This window comes from Pochonia chlamydosporia, chromosome 4, assembly GCF_001653235.2.
Source record: "Pochonia chlamydosporia 170 chromosome 4, whole genome shotgun sequence".
Lineage (NCBI taxonomy): Eukaryota > Fungi > Ascomycota > Sordariomycetes > Hypocreales > Clavicipitaceae > Pochonia > Pochonia chlamydosporia.
Genome location: NC_035793.1, coordinates 4,348,739 through 4,361,681, shown reverse-complemented (window position 1 = coordinate 4,361,681; position 12,943 = coordinate 4,348,739). Strand labels below are relative to the sequence as shown.

Genomic DNA, 12,943 nt, shown 5'->3' with positions numbered 1-12,943 from the left:
CAGTGTGACCTCGGCGATCCCCCGTGAGCCAAAGTGTTCTGTATACAATGAGTGTAATTTTCACCCATCACCCATTACGGAAATGACACTGCGTTTCGCTTGGAATGATACCGCATCACAATTAATCGGGCATACTCGTATTGAATATATTAACAAAGACACCAAGTACCTCAAGATAGCAAACGAAAATGCCTGATGCTTGATTTGAACAAATCTCATAGAGTGAACAAGATACGATTCATCCGTGGAGGTACACCAGCAGATGCGTTGGATGCAAATCTTGACAGATCCTGTAGATATCAGCTCTCCCCACACGCATTATTGATGTTCGACGGCCAGTGGAACTAAAAAAACCCTCAAAAGCTGTGAAGAATATGCACCGTCAATTTCTAGAACTGGCACCACTCGTCAATCTTCTTTGTTAATTTCGTAGAGGACCCCCAAGTTCATTGCCTCATAATGAGAGGACACTGACCTTTGCGGTGGAAACCATTCTGCACCCTCGAAGTCGGCTGATTTTGACAAAACCGGTAGCTAGCTCGTTGCTGGTTGTGACGTTATTCGTCCTGAACACAAGTTGCTGTATGGTCAACAGAACTACGTCCCTGCAGACCGCCATCCTTGACCGCACTTAATAGTAAGAACCACTAATACCGTACAAATAAAGAGAAAGACAGCCGATATAGTTGAGGTCCAACCAACGCCGATACGGTTGATAAGCGGTAAACATACACCACTGGCCAGCGCTGCAAACAGGTATCGCATAAGATAATGACTTGCTGAACGCTACATGTTAGTGCACTATCCTCATCATCCATCGTAAGTACAGTACATTACCTGAAGCCTGGCCGCTTTTATCTTGCATCGCATCTAAGATGTATGTGTTTAGGCTGGGAAATGCAGCGAGCTGCGCAACTCCCTGGAAGAACATGAAGATCACTGGGAGAGGTATCCCGCCTAGTCGAGCATCAACCGTCCATCCATACAGCAACATTGAGCCTGGAAGCAAAATCCCGAGAAATACCAAGCTGCTACGTAGGCGGTCCTCAGGCAACCTCGTTCCACGCTTAACCATCCACCTCTTGACAGTGTGATCAGCCCACCGGCCGCCGATAAGAGTTCCAAGTATGTAACCAGCTCCGGGGGAGATGTATAGCAGGCCTGACTCCAGGGGGGTTGCTAGTTTCAGGCGAGGATTCAGAACATAGCGAATAGGAGTGAGAAGCGAGTACATGTTCCAAACGAGGGCGGACGAGGCTAGGCTCTAACGATCATCAGTATACGTGAAAAACTTCGCAGGTTCTATATGCTTTTGTTGGGACTTACAACGAAGAGCATGTGTTTTTGCATGTATAGTTTAAAGACCATGGAAGGGTTAAACTTCCTTGCGACGGCACCGATCAATTGAACAACGCTTCCGTGACCGGCCTCGGTTGATATCGGTGCCTGCATGGTTTCCCGGAAGAAAAATATCGCAAAAATAAACGACACTGCAGCAAGGCTAGATTGGAGCCAGAATATGACCCTCCAATGTGAGTATGTAACGATAATACCGCCAATAATCGGCCCAAAGGCCGGGCCAATCATGGTGCCACTCAAAAACCAACCAAGCGATGTGGCGCGCTCTGTCTACTACATTGTAAGCAGACTTATGTTGGAAATTGAGACAAATGTACTCACAGGATGATAAATATCCGAGATGCAGCTAGACCCAAGAATCAGAAACGCCGTCCCCTGCAGTGCAGTGAGACCTCGGAAGACGAAGAAACTTGTCAGAGATGGGGATACCGCTGTGCCGATGGAGAAGCAAAGGAAGAACAACGTGCTCCAGATGTATGCCTTGAAATGTGTTAGATCAATGCAGAGAACGACCGACGGCAAGAAACTTACGGATCTCCTTCCAAACATGTCGGCCCATGGACCCCAAAGGCAGGCAGAAACTCCCATGCAGGCCAGGTAGACTGCGTTGCTGATGCTGATGACCGCTGCTGAGGTGTTGAACGTATCAACTACTTCGGGAATGGCAGATAGCACACTGGTTGTTGACATTGTGGCCAGCAAGCCGCAGTAGGCAAGGAATGCGGTCACCAGCAGTTTCCGACCCTTGCTGAACCTTGTATATGTTGATAAATATACACGTTGTGGCTCAGGCGTGATGGACAGCTGATCCCTCGACGGGGTTGTGCTCGACATATTGGCGATGATTAGGCAGCTGACGTGCTATAGGTGAGAAGTTTTGTCGTCATTGCCATTGATGCTTCCAAGCTACAAATCCATTTGCGTGTCAAGAAATTGAGGGATCAAATAGATTGAGCAAGCTGCTGCTCTTTTAAATAGACTCTTAGCTGCATAAACTGCCGAAGTGGATCAGGCCAAGTTGAGCCAGCCAAGTTCCAGATGGAGAAACTGGGTCAGTCATGACGGGGTTTACGCCGATTGTCGGAGACGCAACGGTCGGGCGCCGGCCGGGAACTTCGAGGCCTGACTATTTTACTCCCCGTTCCGCGATGAATACGGTTTAGACGGTGCCATAGCCGTTTACGATAGTGTAAATAAGGTATCAGCGTGTGACCGGGAACTTGACGCCGTGAAGGGAGAGGGGCATGGCTTTACCATGCCCTGGCAGCTTAAAGAGCTCAAACTGATCAACGAGTACATTGAGCAACGAGATGGGAGCCCAAGTCTAAGACAAGGTGTGCCTTGAACACAGTTGGAGTTAGATCCAGGCATTAAGAGCAAAGATGTGACCCAGCCCCAATTGAGCCAATGAAGCTAAATTACGAAATCACATGTTCTATATACAAGTGATTAGAATGCTCCTGTTGGTCAACGACGATTTCTGGTCCAGCGTGGCCAGATAGTAAAACATCCTTGCAGATTTAGAACAGTAGATGCTACATAGATCTAAACCTTCGACACTACCGATGTGAAATGCTTTATGCCCTCCAACAGAACATGGATGGCGCAGTGTCCGTACTGTATAGTTCCTGCACCCCTAATCTTATGAAGCTTAGGTGCGATGTGGTGGCCATCCACCAGCCTGAGGGTTGACCTCTGCATTGGCGTCGCGCTTCTCAGTGGACTATTTATGAATGTATCATTAGCAATGACCGTCGGCACTGTCAAAGGTGAGTTGCTTATACTTCAATTGGAGTCGCGGCGACCATGGCAATGAATGCCGCAAGGATGATTGTCTTTGAAATCATAATTGGGGTTTGTACAACAATGGCTACAATTTAGAATATAAAATGTATTTTGTTATTATTGTGTGAAATTTAGAAGTGGCTTTGGCAGGAAAGAAGTGCATTTTATAGTTCAACGTAACGCTTGCAACTACATTCTCGCTCCGATATAGTTATTAAAACAGAAGGTGACCAATGTACTTGCATATCCCCTCAACCGGCATTTTCCTCTTTCGTTCAACTCTCACGCTATCGGTCCAATCCAAAAGCTGTTTGAAACACCATGTCAAGCCACAGATTGAATTGCAGGGGTTAGATCAATAGTCCTTAAAGGCGCATATATAGCGAAGATCTCGCCATTCCCTCCCGTTGGGTGCAGAGACTTGTGTTTAATATTGCGGCAAGATATAAAAGACTTGTTGTGGTTGTTAGATTCATGGCTACAGTTTAGGTGTGCAAATCTAGGTTATAGCTAAGTTTTCAGAGCTTTCGAGTAGGGGAACTCTTCGACGTGGGATGTATCCTGACTGTCCGTGAGCGACTTTAGAAGTTGACATTCAAAAAACGGATCTGCAACATCATGTGCCAGGGTGGCCCGAGTGGATATGGCGCCAGTAGGTAAGGACAGGGTCATCTGGCTCTTCACTGGATGCCCAACATTGAGCTGAACCTGGTGAGGTAAACCTAGCGAAGTTGTGGTGTCTGCTTCGTCGTTCTTGCTCAGAAGTTCCTGCATGTTCGTCACGAAAGCCAGATAAGTGTGTCTCATGGCAACTGGGCTGTATTTTGAGTGGATAGTAGTCGAGGTTCCAGTAAGACGAAGACGATCCCAGAGCTTCAGGAATGGGTCCCTCAAGGAACAGCAGATCGTTGCGTACCGTGCGGCCCTCGAGGCCGGGATGGGAACTTCAAGATCACTCGCTGCTTACTCAACCATTTGTCGGTTTCTAGTTCGGTATTCGTACAACTTTGGCGATAGGTCCCGATTTTGTAGTCTAGCACCATCATCTTGGGCGAGTGGGATCGGAACATAAGATCGTACTATGATCGGAAAGTGGCGCCAAATTAAGGACTTGAATAAAAGGTATGCTAACCAAACTAAGCCAGCCTTCCCTCCTTAATATTCCCAATTTCTACTACGCAGAGTACTGGAATCCCTCAAGAGGTGACCACAAGTTTGCGAGAGCACTTGGCGACCCGCTCCTTACATCACACCTCAGCCTCCAGAGCCGTATTCCTCCACGAGGGAAAGAAGCCACGAAGATCCTACAAGAGGACTGACACATTTAACATCATAAAAGCTCAAGTTTCAAGAGCGTACCCTCATTCTAGAGCTTCCGCACAGTTTGACAAAAGAGGAAAAACAAGTTTGATGATTAGCCCTCAAGTCGTGTGCTGATCCTTATCGCCCAGCAGAGCTTTTACCAACTCCTCCGCTGGCAAATGGCCTCCCATAGATTCCATCCTATGCATCCATACGCACTTCTTCTCTCTGAAGATCAACTCGCCCCCATTCTGTTGAAACTTTCCGCCTTTCCAGCCATCATATCCGCTCAAGACCATCTGTTTCATGCTTCGTATGACAAGCCCGAGTACTGACTGCCTCGCATAAGATGGTGTTGTAGATACAGTCAAGGAACTCTTCATTTGGAGTTTTTCGTATATATAGCCTGCAGGATCTGTGTATATCGGAAACTCGCAGGAAGTTTCAGTTGCATAAGACGGGATCAGGGATGGGTCGCCGCAACCGATGATGATGAGTTTAGATGGCCCGGCCGGGGCTGTAGTGAGGACTGTAGGTGTGAGGTACAGCATTAAAGAACGAACGTAATCTTGATCACAGGTGCAAAAGAAGTGACGAACTGATTGACTATCAATGGCTGGTCCCAGCCCGGAGTTGGCGCTGGTAGTATACTTACTAAATATGACGACGACATTCACAATACCGTCCTCATTTGTGACTAGATCGCCAAACGGGATAGACTTGCCATCAGGAGAGAATACGGGGGCACCATAGATGTCAGAGATGACATCTTCATCAGGAATAGGATGAGGGGATGCAGGAATGGTCAGTTTAACCATGACGAAATACAGGACAAATGTGCAGACGCCGAAATTGTAATTAAAATTTGTAAAGAGACAAGTTGATAAAGGTTATTCGGTTTCGGATGGTAGATTTGTGTTGAGCTTATGAATCAAGCCGGGCTGATGACAGCTGGGGAAGAGTCTGAGTGTTGGATGATGCAAGATGGGACGAGGCACAAAGTCTTTGAGCGTTCAGTAAACCTGTTTTGTGTAGACTCTGGCGTTGGATGCGTTCAATGCGTTGCATCACTATGCGCAACTGAGGAACACCGATCCTGATTCCGCCTTTACTCCAACCTAAATGCTCATAGTAGAGCTACCATTCCGGGCCAGATGGCTTGGGCTTTCGTCCAGTTTTGACTTCGATGCAACCATCTGGACCAATGATCGCAGCCCAGATTCAATTTGACAGCCATGCCGTGAACGATCCAATTACAGTGGCAATCATGATTGACATGTGAAAAACTGATGACGTTTACGGAGTACTAAGTCGTCGACTCTGCTCGGTTGCTGATTGAGAGCACTGCAATTGAAAACCATCGGCCAGGTCAGCGTATCAAGAGAAGGATGGTTGGGAAGGGCACTTTGCCGCTTTGTTTAGTGTCTCGATTTTTTGGATTTTTTTTTTTTTTTTGCTTGCTCATATATTTCGAATTTCGAATGCCTCACTGAGTATCTTCTTAGCAGATTGGGCTGAGAAATTGATAGGGCCTCCCTCCGTCGTCTTGTCCCTCAGAGTTCAGTATCTTCCTGGTTGAACTTCGTCCGACTTGTAAAAGTCGCACGTCGGATATATTTCTTAAATACATGAGTGTCTTGAATTATTCGCATTAAGCCGACCATATTGCTCAAATTTGGAGGATCTTTTGGCAGGTATGGGCCGCTTTGAGGCAGTATCACCAAGGTATGATACATAAGAGGCTTGGTGTGCCGAATTTGGGGTGCTTGCATAGGCAGATCGTCCGTCGTCTCTTTCCACATTGCCATTCGGTATGGTGCAGTTGTCTCTGACAGGTCCAACTCTTCCAATGTCACAATTCGAATCTCTCTTAGAAAGCCGGCCTCAACCACCGGTGTCAAGTAGCATGACAGCGTTCAAGGCAAGGGTGCAGAAAAACCTGCCGACTGGTTAGATTGAACTGATAAAACCACCTTATGTGATGAGCAATTTCAATGATTGGGGAAATCTTATTGATCACACGTCCGCCGTTCATTATTGGTGGCCTTCAACATTCTTCGTCACCAGGCTACATATGCTGTGTAACCATCCATGTCTTTCATTGGATCACAGACAGGGATTTTGTGACCGTCACAATACCTGCACAGTGGACACAGCGATGTGAAGTCCCTGCCCCGGACAATTGAATATTGACAGGTTCTCAATCGGTTTTGTGGTCTTTCCAACACAAGCCTCTTAGCTTTGCGTACGAAGTTGAGGTGGTGCAGGTGATGTAGAATCGCAGCAGGATGTCCACTCATGACTCGGAGTAGTCATATTTTGCTGTTCTCGATTACTTCGATGTTTTGATGATCGACGTTTTCTTACTCACCCTTCATATTGCACGCTAGCATTAGGTTGGGTACCATTTGAAAGCGTACATGGGCATGCGACTTGGTACACTGGTTCCGTCCGCATCAACCTTTCATTCGATCATTTGAAGACCAAAACTCCCTGTCGAGGTGTAATGTTTGCTGCCGCTCTCTTAAGTCGCCAATGGTTCCCGAGATGCATCAAGTGTCGCGGCCGTTGACACAATGCCCGTCATTTTTGGGCGTCAGTCCAAACGAAGCAGGATCACCGCGTGATAATCAGTACTCAGCCGACCCATTTGCAGTCTTTATGCCGCTTGATACACCAGGACTTCCTTACAATATTGCCGATAAGAATGACACAGCTGTTACACAAACTGCAAGTACTGCATCTCAGCTCGGGCTAACCTCACGCTGGTTGGTGGCGGTAGTAAGCTGTGTAACCCTAATCTTCCTATTGTTGACGGGATTGACAAGCCACACACAGTACGAAAAGTATTTGGGTGGACGTGGGGTCTGTTGAAGACTCGAGGCTATATCAACTCGACAGCACCCTCGGCAGGATCCACAAACATGTCTGTCAACGATCTTGGCATTTGAACTCCCTTGTGAAACTGACATTTTTCTATCTCATTACTTAGTTTATCTGAAATACCGCCCATGATGCAAAAGTTTCTGCAGAAGCTTGAGGTGCCGCATCCTCCTTACGAGCCTCGGCCAACGGCTTTGATCAATCATGATGTAAAGCCTATTGAGAAGGCTCGACGAGTCTGGAGTTAGTTACCAAATACTCCCGACCTCATAATGAGCCCATGACTAAAATTGTCTAATAGCATGGACCGCGTTCTTCGCTCTTTGGGCTACGACGTCTTTTAACATGTCCAACTTTCAAGCTGCAAGTTGTCTGCTGGTCTCTATCTGCTGGCTGTTGACTAATTGCGTCTACTGCAGGGATCTAGTATGCTCTCTATCGGCCTAAGCTGGTGGCAGGCATTTATTACACTGTTTGTCGGCCACGTCTTGACGGCGCTACTCATCATGATTACCAGCTTCCCTGGCTTATACTACTACATCTCATTTCCAGTCGCTACGAGATTCGCCTGGGGCTTCTGGGGATCAATATTCGTGGTTCTCAACCGTATCACTCTGTCGATAGTATGGTCCGGTGTTCAATCTTGGCAGGGTGGATTGATGATGTACGTCTGCCTTCGAGCACTTTGGCCAAGCATCGATGACATACCGAACACTATTCCGGCCAAAACGGGCATGACCTTACCACAATTTGTCGGATTCATCGTTTATTTTGTCATCCAGCTACCATTTGTATTTCTCAGCCCATCACGACTGAGGTACCTGATATACGCCGGCAGCTTGTCCGGACTTATTGTTCAACTGGTCCTGGCTATCTGGGCCTGCGCAACAATGGGCAGCAGTGGCTTTGGCAGCATTATTACTCAGGAATCCCCTCTCCCCGGCTCCCAGGTCGCTTGGATGGGGACATATTCGATCAGCATCATTATATCGTCCATCACGGCTGGCGCTCTCAGCGCTTGTGACTATGCTCGATTCGCCAAACGCCCCATCTCGGGCATGTGGTCGCAGGGCCTTGGCTTCGCGCCGGCTTGGTTATCGAATATCCTAGGCATCCTCACCGTGGCAGCTACACAGCAGCGCTTTGGTGCCAAGTTATGGAGTGTGGTACAGCTCCTTGTTGCGATGCAGGATGCAGATCCAACTTCAGGCACTCGAGCCGGTGTGTTTTTCGCAGCTCTCGGGTTTCTTATCTCACAGATTGCACTAAATGTAATTGCAAACTCCTTCGCCGGCGGTACTGATATTGCCTCCTTACTGCCTAAGTTCGTCAACATTCGTCGTGGCCAGCTCATAACTGTCTTCCTCGGCCTCGTCATCAACCCGTGGTACCTGCTCAGTGGTGCCATCATCTTTGTGTCAGTTATGTCAGCATACGCAATTTTCTTGCAACCGTTCATCGGCATTCTTCTCGCGCATTACTTTGTCGTACAGAAACGGCGCATCAAGGTGTCAGATTTGTACAAGTTAGGCCCCAGCTCGATCTATTGGTACACTTGTGGAGTCAACTGGCGCGCGGTTGTTTCGGTAGGTGATGACTGAATCGTTACTAATGAAGAGAACGAGAAACTAATGTATTCCTGTAGTGGCTTGTTGGGGTTGTACCTCATCTGCCCGGATTTCTGGCAACGGTAAATCCGTCAATCAAGGTCACAACACAGGCGTCACAGATTTATTATTTATGCTCGATAACAAGCTTCCTAATAGGTAAGCGTTTTATCTTACGTTTCATGCTTTTAGATGAACGCATCATTAAGTTGTGGGTCTAGCATTCTTTCTAACAGTCGTATTGCATATGGCTTTCCCGGTTAAGGCTCAAACTGAGTATGTCGCCTCGGTCACATTTACCTCAGCCAGGAACGAAGTCGAGGAGTACATTGAAAGTTACGAGCAACAGTACGAGAATGTTGAAGTACGATTACGACACAAATCCATGAGCGATACAACGTAACAGCAACAATTCATCGAGGAGTTCGAGTGGGCACGACATTTCGGACGTTATGCAGCCGTTGCCAAAGAGCATGCATAATTTGCCCAAGCTCCATCTTCATGCAGATAAAAATGTGGAGAGGGCGACCCGATTTGGGCGACAATAGTTAATTATGCTATTGTCTTACCAGTAGCGTCGTTTCGTCAACCACCTCGCGTTGCCGAATCTTCCTCGCCGTTTGATAGGCCGACGATTTGGCGGTTCCAGTCGCAGCTTTGCCATGCATCGGGGCAAATTCCGAACTCACGCGGCGCCATCAAGTTCGAGGTAGGCGTGGGGGAAGGGGAAGGCAGCTTGCACTTTCCTTTTTTTGTTTTGTTTTTTTTGCTGAGGCAAAGGCGCAACGACACGAGAGAGCTGCCGCCGCCTCACCACACAACAAGCTTTGCTCTCACCAACCTCAATATCGATGTCCACACCTCATGGGTTGACCACGGTCGTACAGTGGAGATACTGTGTGTTGTGGCGTCGGTGGTGACAGACTGTTCGCTTGCTACTGGTTTTCTTCCTCTCTCGACTGATGGCGACTGAATGGTTGCTTGATGGCGCCGCGCACCCGCCAATAGTTGGACCGAGCAGCGGAATGGCCCTCAGATCGGTTCGTCGTCAACCTCTTCGCCATGATGAGTCCGTTGCAGACACACGGTCCGGTATTTGTGGGGAGTGCAGGATGTGAGATGCAGAATGCGAGATCACGGGATCATGGCCGACATGGCATTGAGCTGTCGCTATTCGCCTCTCCCCATGCGAAGGCATGGCGTTGACGCAAGATGCAGTAACGTCTGGTATTTTGTTTGTTTCTGTTTTTCGAGCTTATCGTTGGATACTCTGGTTCGATCGCAACGCAATGAACCTCGCGCCGGCGTCTGGCTCGGGCGACCGGCCGCTGAGAAAGAGGAGAGTCCTCAGCTGTCTTCCTTGTCGAATACACAAGTTGAGATGCGACAGAGGCGTACCATGCCAAAGCTGTTCTCGCCATGGCCGCCAAGATCAGTGTCGACTTAACCCGTCTCCGGCAACGATGATACAGCCCATCGGAGTCAGGACCAAGGAACTGCCTGAGCTCAGAGCCTATCAAAACATTCAGTCGGCGTCTGCCTCCACGACATTACCGAGTATTACGCAAGGAGAACCAAAGAGCGAAGACGACCTCCATGCCTCCATCCATGCCGAGGGAAGCACTGAGGGAAGCATTGAGAAAAGAATCGCATTGACCCAAGGTCAAAGCAACCGCACCAGCGTTGACAGTTCTGTTCAAGAGACCAACAGCACCCGTCATTTCCCTCCTGGTGCCAGCGTTGCATCAATAAAACTGCGCTTGTCACTCGATTCCATCGACTGCAGTCTACTAGATGAGCCTGATCTGCACTGGAGAAAAATCCTAATCTACGCCCTCCCAAGGCAAAGCCAGTGCGATATGCTGATCTCGTACTTTTTCGAGAATATGAATTGGATGAACCAGTCTATTCACGGGCCATCCTTCCGTGCTGCTTACGCCGAACTTTGGACGACACATATCAATGATATACGTCTCCCTTGGCTTGCGCTGCTTTACATGATCCTGGCTCTAAGCGCAGTGCATGTCCCCACCCAGCTCGCAGAAGCTGCTGGATTCGAAGTTACAGATATGGCCAGATTAACTGAGCGTTGGTTTTCGGCCTCACAACAAGCCCTACGCGCCGGGGGCCGTGAATTTCAACCAGAACTGGAGTACATTCAAGTATTTGTAACATCGCAACTCTACTGTCTAGTGACTAAGAAGGTGGAAGCTCTGAATATGTACGTTGCGCCTCCGCACCGCTGACGATCCTTCATGTTGACCAAGAATATAGTCATCTAGGACAAGCTGTTCGCGCTGCGCAAGCGTTAGGACTAGATAAAGAAAGCCCACCTTCCGTGGAGAGTTATGTGGAAAGAGAGATGCGACATCGCGTATGGTGGGATCTAGCGTCAACGGACACGTATGGATAGCTCAACTTTGTACTAATGCGCAGTCACTGATCGGTCACCAGGTTTCAGTCCCTCTGTATTGGTCGCCAACCCTTGATACAAAGCTACCTGTCGCCTGTTCCATTCCCTTCGAATTGCAACGATGCCGACATTACTCCAGAGCGAGTAAATGCGAAACCCTTGTCCGAACCCACCCTTATGAGCGGACATCGCTTTCGTTCCAGACTGTTCAAACGCATCAACAGATTGTGCATTAACAACGGGGCCAATATGGCTTCTTACGATTTTGTTGCTGAGATAGACGATGAAATGAAGCAGATTTTGGAGGATGCACCGTGGTTCCTGCAAAACGGCCAAAGCTTCGAACAGCACATACTCGCTCCTGACGTTAGCAACATTATAGGATGGCATTATCACTTTATCCACAGCTTTGTGTGCGTACAACGCCTACGCATGTTCCGACCATTCCTCAGCCCACCCATAGGGGACTCATGGCAGCGATGTTGTGAAGCCAGCTCATCAGCCCTAAGCGTGTACAAGTCAATGCGCAGCTTCCAGCCTAGTATAGTGCATTGGCAACGGACTCCGAAAGCATATGTTGGTGCTTATCAAATACTTTCTCCTGCCATTAGTTTGGCGACATTTCTCCTTGTTGAGCTGCCATCGAACATGGATAACTTGAGGGCCGATATCGAGATGGTTCTGGACGACCTCCATGCCTTTAATAACTTGGCAGCAGAGAGCCACCGGCTACAACTTTTCGTAGACGGGGAAAAAGCCATCCGCGTAATTCTGCGGCTTTACGATGAAAGACTTCGGCTGTTTGAGCTAGCTAGACAGAATCAGGGCACTGGTGGTTTACAATCCGCGCTTCACCCGCAGGAAGGCACTTCCAAGATTCTGGTGCCAACACTATCTGCTATTCTCGGGGGTGAGTCCACTGCTCGACAGTATCTGCAACGCTGCGCAATCCGATACATTGTGAATGACCCTGAGGAACCGGAGAACTCTCCGATGCGGCAATCGCAAGGCGGGGGCAACACTGATGGAATGGACGTTCCCCCTAATGATTATCTCGGAGATCGCCGAACCTGGGACTACTGGGATGATAGAATGTGGGAGGATTTGAACTCTGCCATATTAGGCTCACAAGGATTTTCGGCATAGGATGCTCAACACAGTTGCAAGAAGGATACGAATGTCCTTGGTGACTGTTAGGGGCCAGCGAGATTGTGTACTAACTCACCCTGCGTATGGCACTGACAGTATGACTCAAGATCTATTAGCGGCGAATAGTAATATGAAATTGTTCTTAGATACATCTTTTTTCCACATGACCCTGTGGTTTCCCTTGGTTTTCCTTGCCGTGATGCACACCTGTCAATAGAATGTCTTGTCAACTGGTGTAATGATATCTCGAGGTCTTATTCGGACATCGCTGAGCATGAGTCTCTTTGACCTTGAATTTTATATCCCTACTATATATATCTAGAGTTTTACATACTCATGCTTCGGGACTAAATTCTCTACATGCATAGCTATATCTTCACATCAGGCCTACTTGGGAGTAATCGGGCGGACAAGATGAAAGCCAGGTCCCTGTACGCATTGCCAA

General features: G+C 48.2%; 4 protein-coding genes across 4 annotated transcripts; 2 read left to right on the top strand and 2 right to left on the bottom strand.

Annotated features, from left to right (window-relative positions):
- Window positions 1–389: 389 nt before the first annotated feature.
- On the bottom strand, window positions 390–2,193 carry VFPPC_08690 (major facilitator superfamily transporter; the record flags this gene model as incomplete). The annotated part of the gene is made up of 7 exons (XM_022428622.1): window positions 390–395; window positions 476–580; window positions 733–779; window positions 838–1,264; window positions 1,327–1,629; window positions 1,681–1,839; window positions 1,891–2,193. 7 exons carry the CDS (start codon window positions 2,191–2,193, stop codon window positions 390–392), a joined length of 1,350 nt encoding a protein of 449 aa, XP_022284424.1.
- A 2,372-nt stretch (window positions 2,194–4,565) lies between these two features.
- Window positions 4,566–5,264, bottom strand: VFPPC_08689 (ahpC/TSA antioxidant enzyme domain-containing protein; the record flags this gene model as incomplete). Its single annotated transcript, XM_018287354.1, has 1 exon — window positions 4,566–5,264. The coding sequence occupies one exon, from the start codon at window positions 5,262–5,264 to the stop codon at window positions 4,566–4,568; it is 699 nt and encodes a 232-aa protein (XP_018144336.1).
- A 2,571-nt stretch (window positions 5,265–7,835) lies between these two features.
- On the top strand, window positions 7,836–9,339 carry VFPPC_08688 (uracil permease; the record flags this gene model as incomplete). The annotated part of the gene is made up of 3 exons (XM_018287353.1): window positions 7,836–8,915; window positions 8,975–9,095; window positions 9,158–9,339. 3 exons carry the CDS (start codon window positions 7,836–7,838, stop codon window positions 9,337–9,339), a joined length of 1,383 nt encoding a protein of 460 aa, XP_018144335.1.
- A 1,060-nt stretch (window positions 9,340–10,399) lies between these two features.
- On the top strand, window positions 10,400–12,495 carry VFPPC_08687 (C6 transcription factor; the record flags this gene model as incomplete). Its single annotated transcript, XM_018287352.1, has 3 exons — window positions 10,400–11,157; window positions 11,211–11,339; window positions 11,391–12,495. The coding sequence occupies 3 exons, from the start codon at window positions 10,400–10,402 to the stop codon at window positions 12,493–12,495; spliced, it is 1,992 nt and encodes a 663-aa protein (XP_018144334.1).
- Window positions 12,496–12,943: the final 448 nt, after the last annotated feature.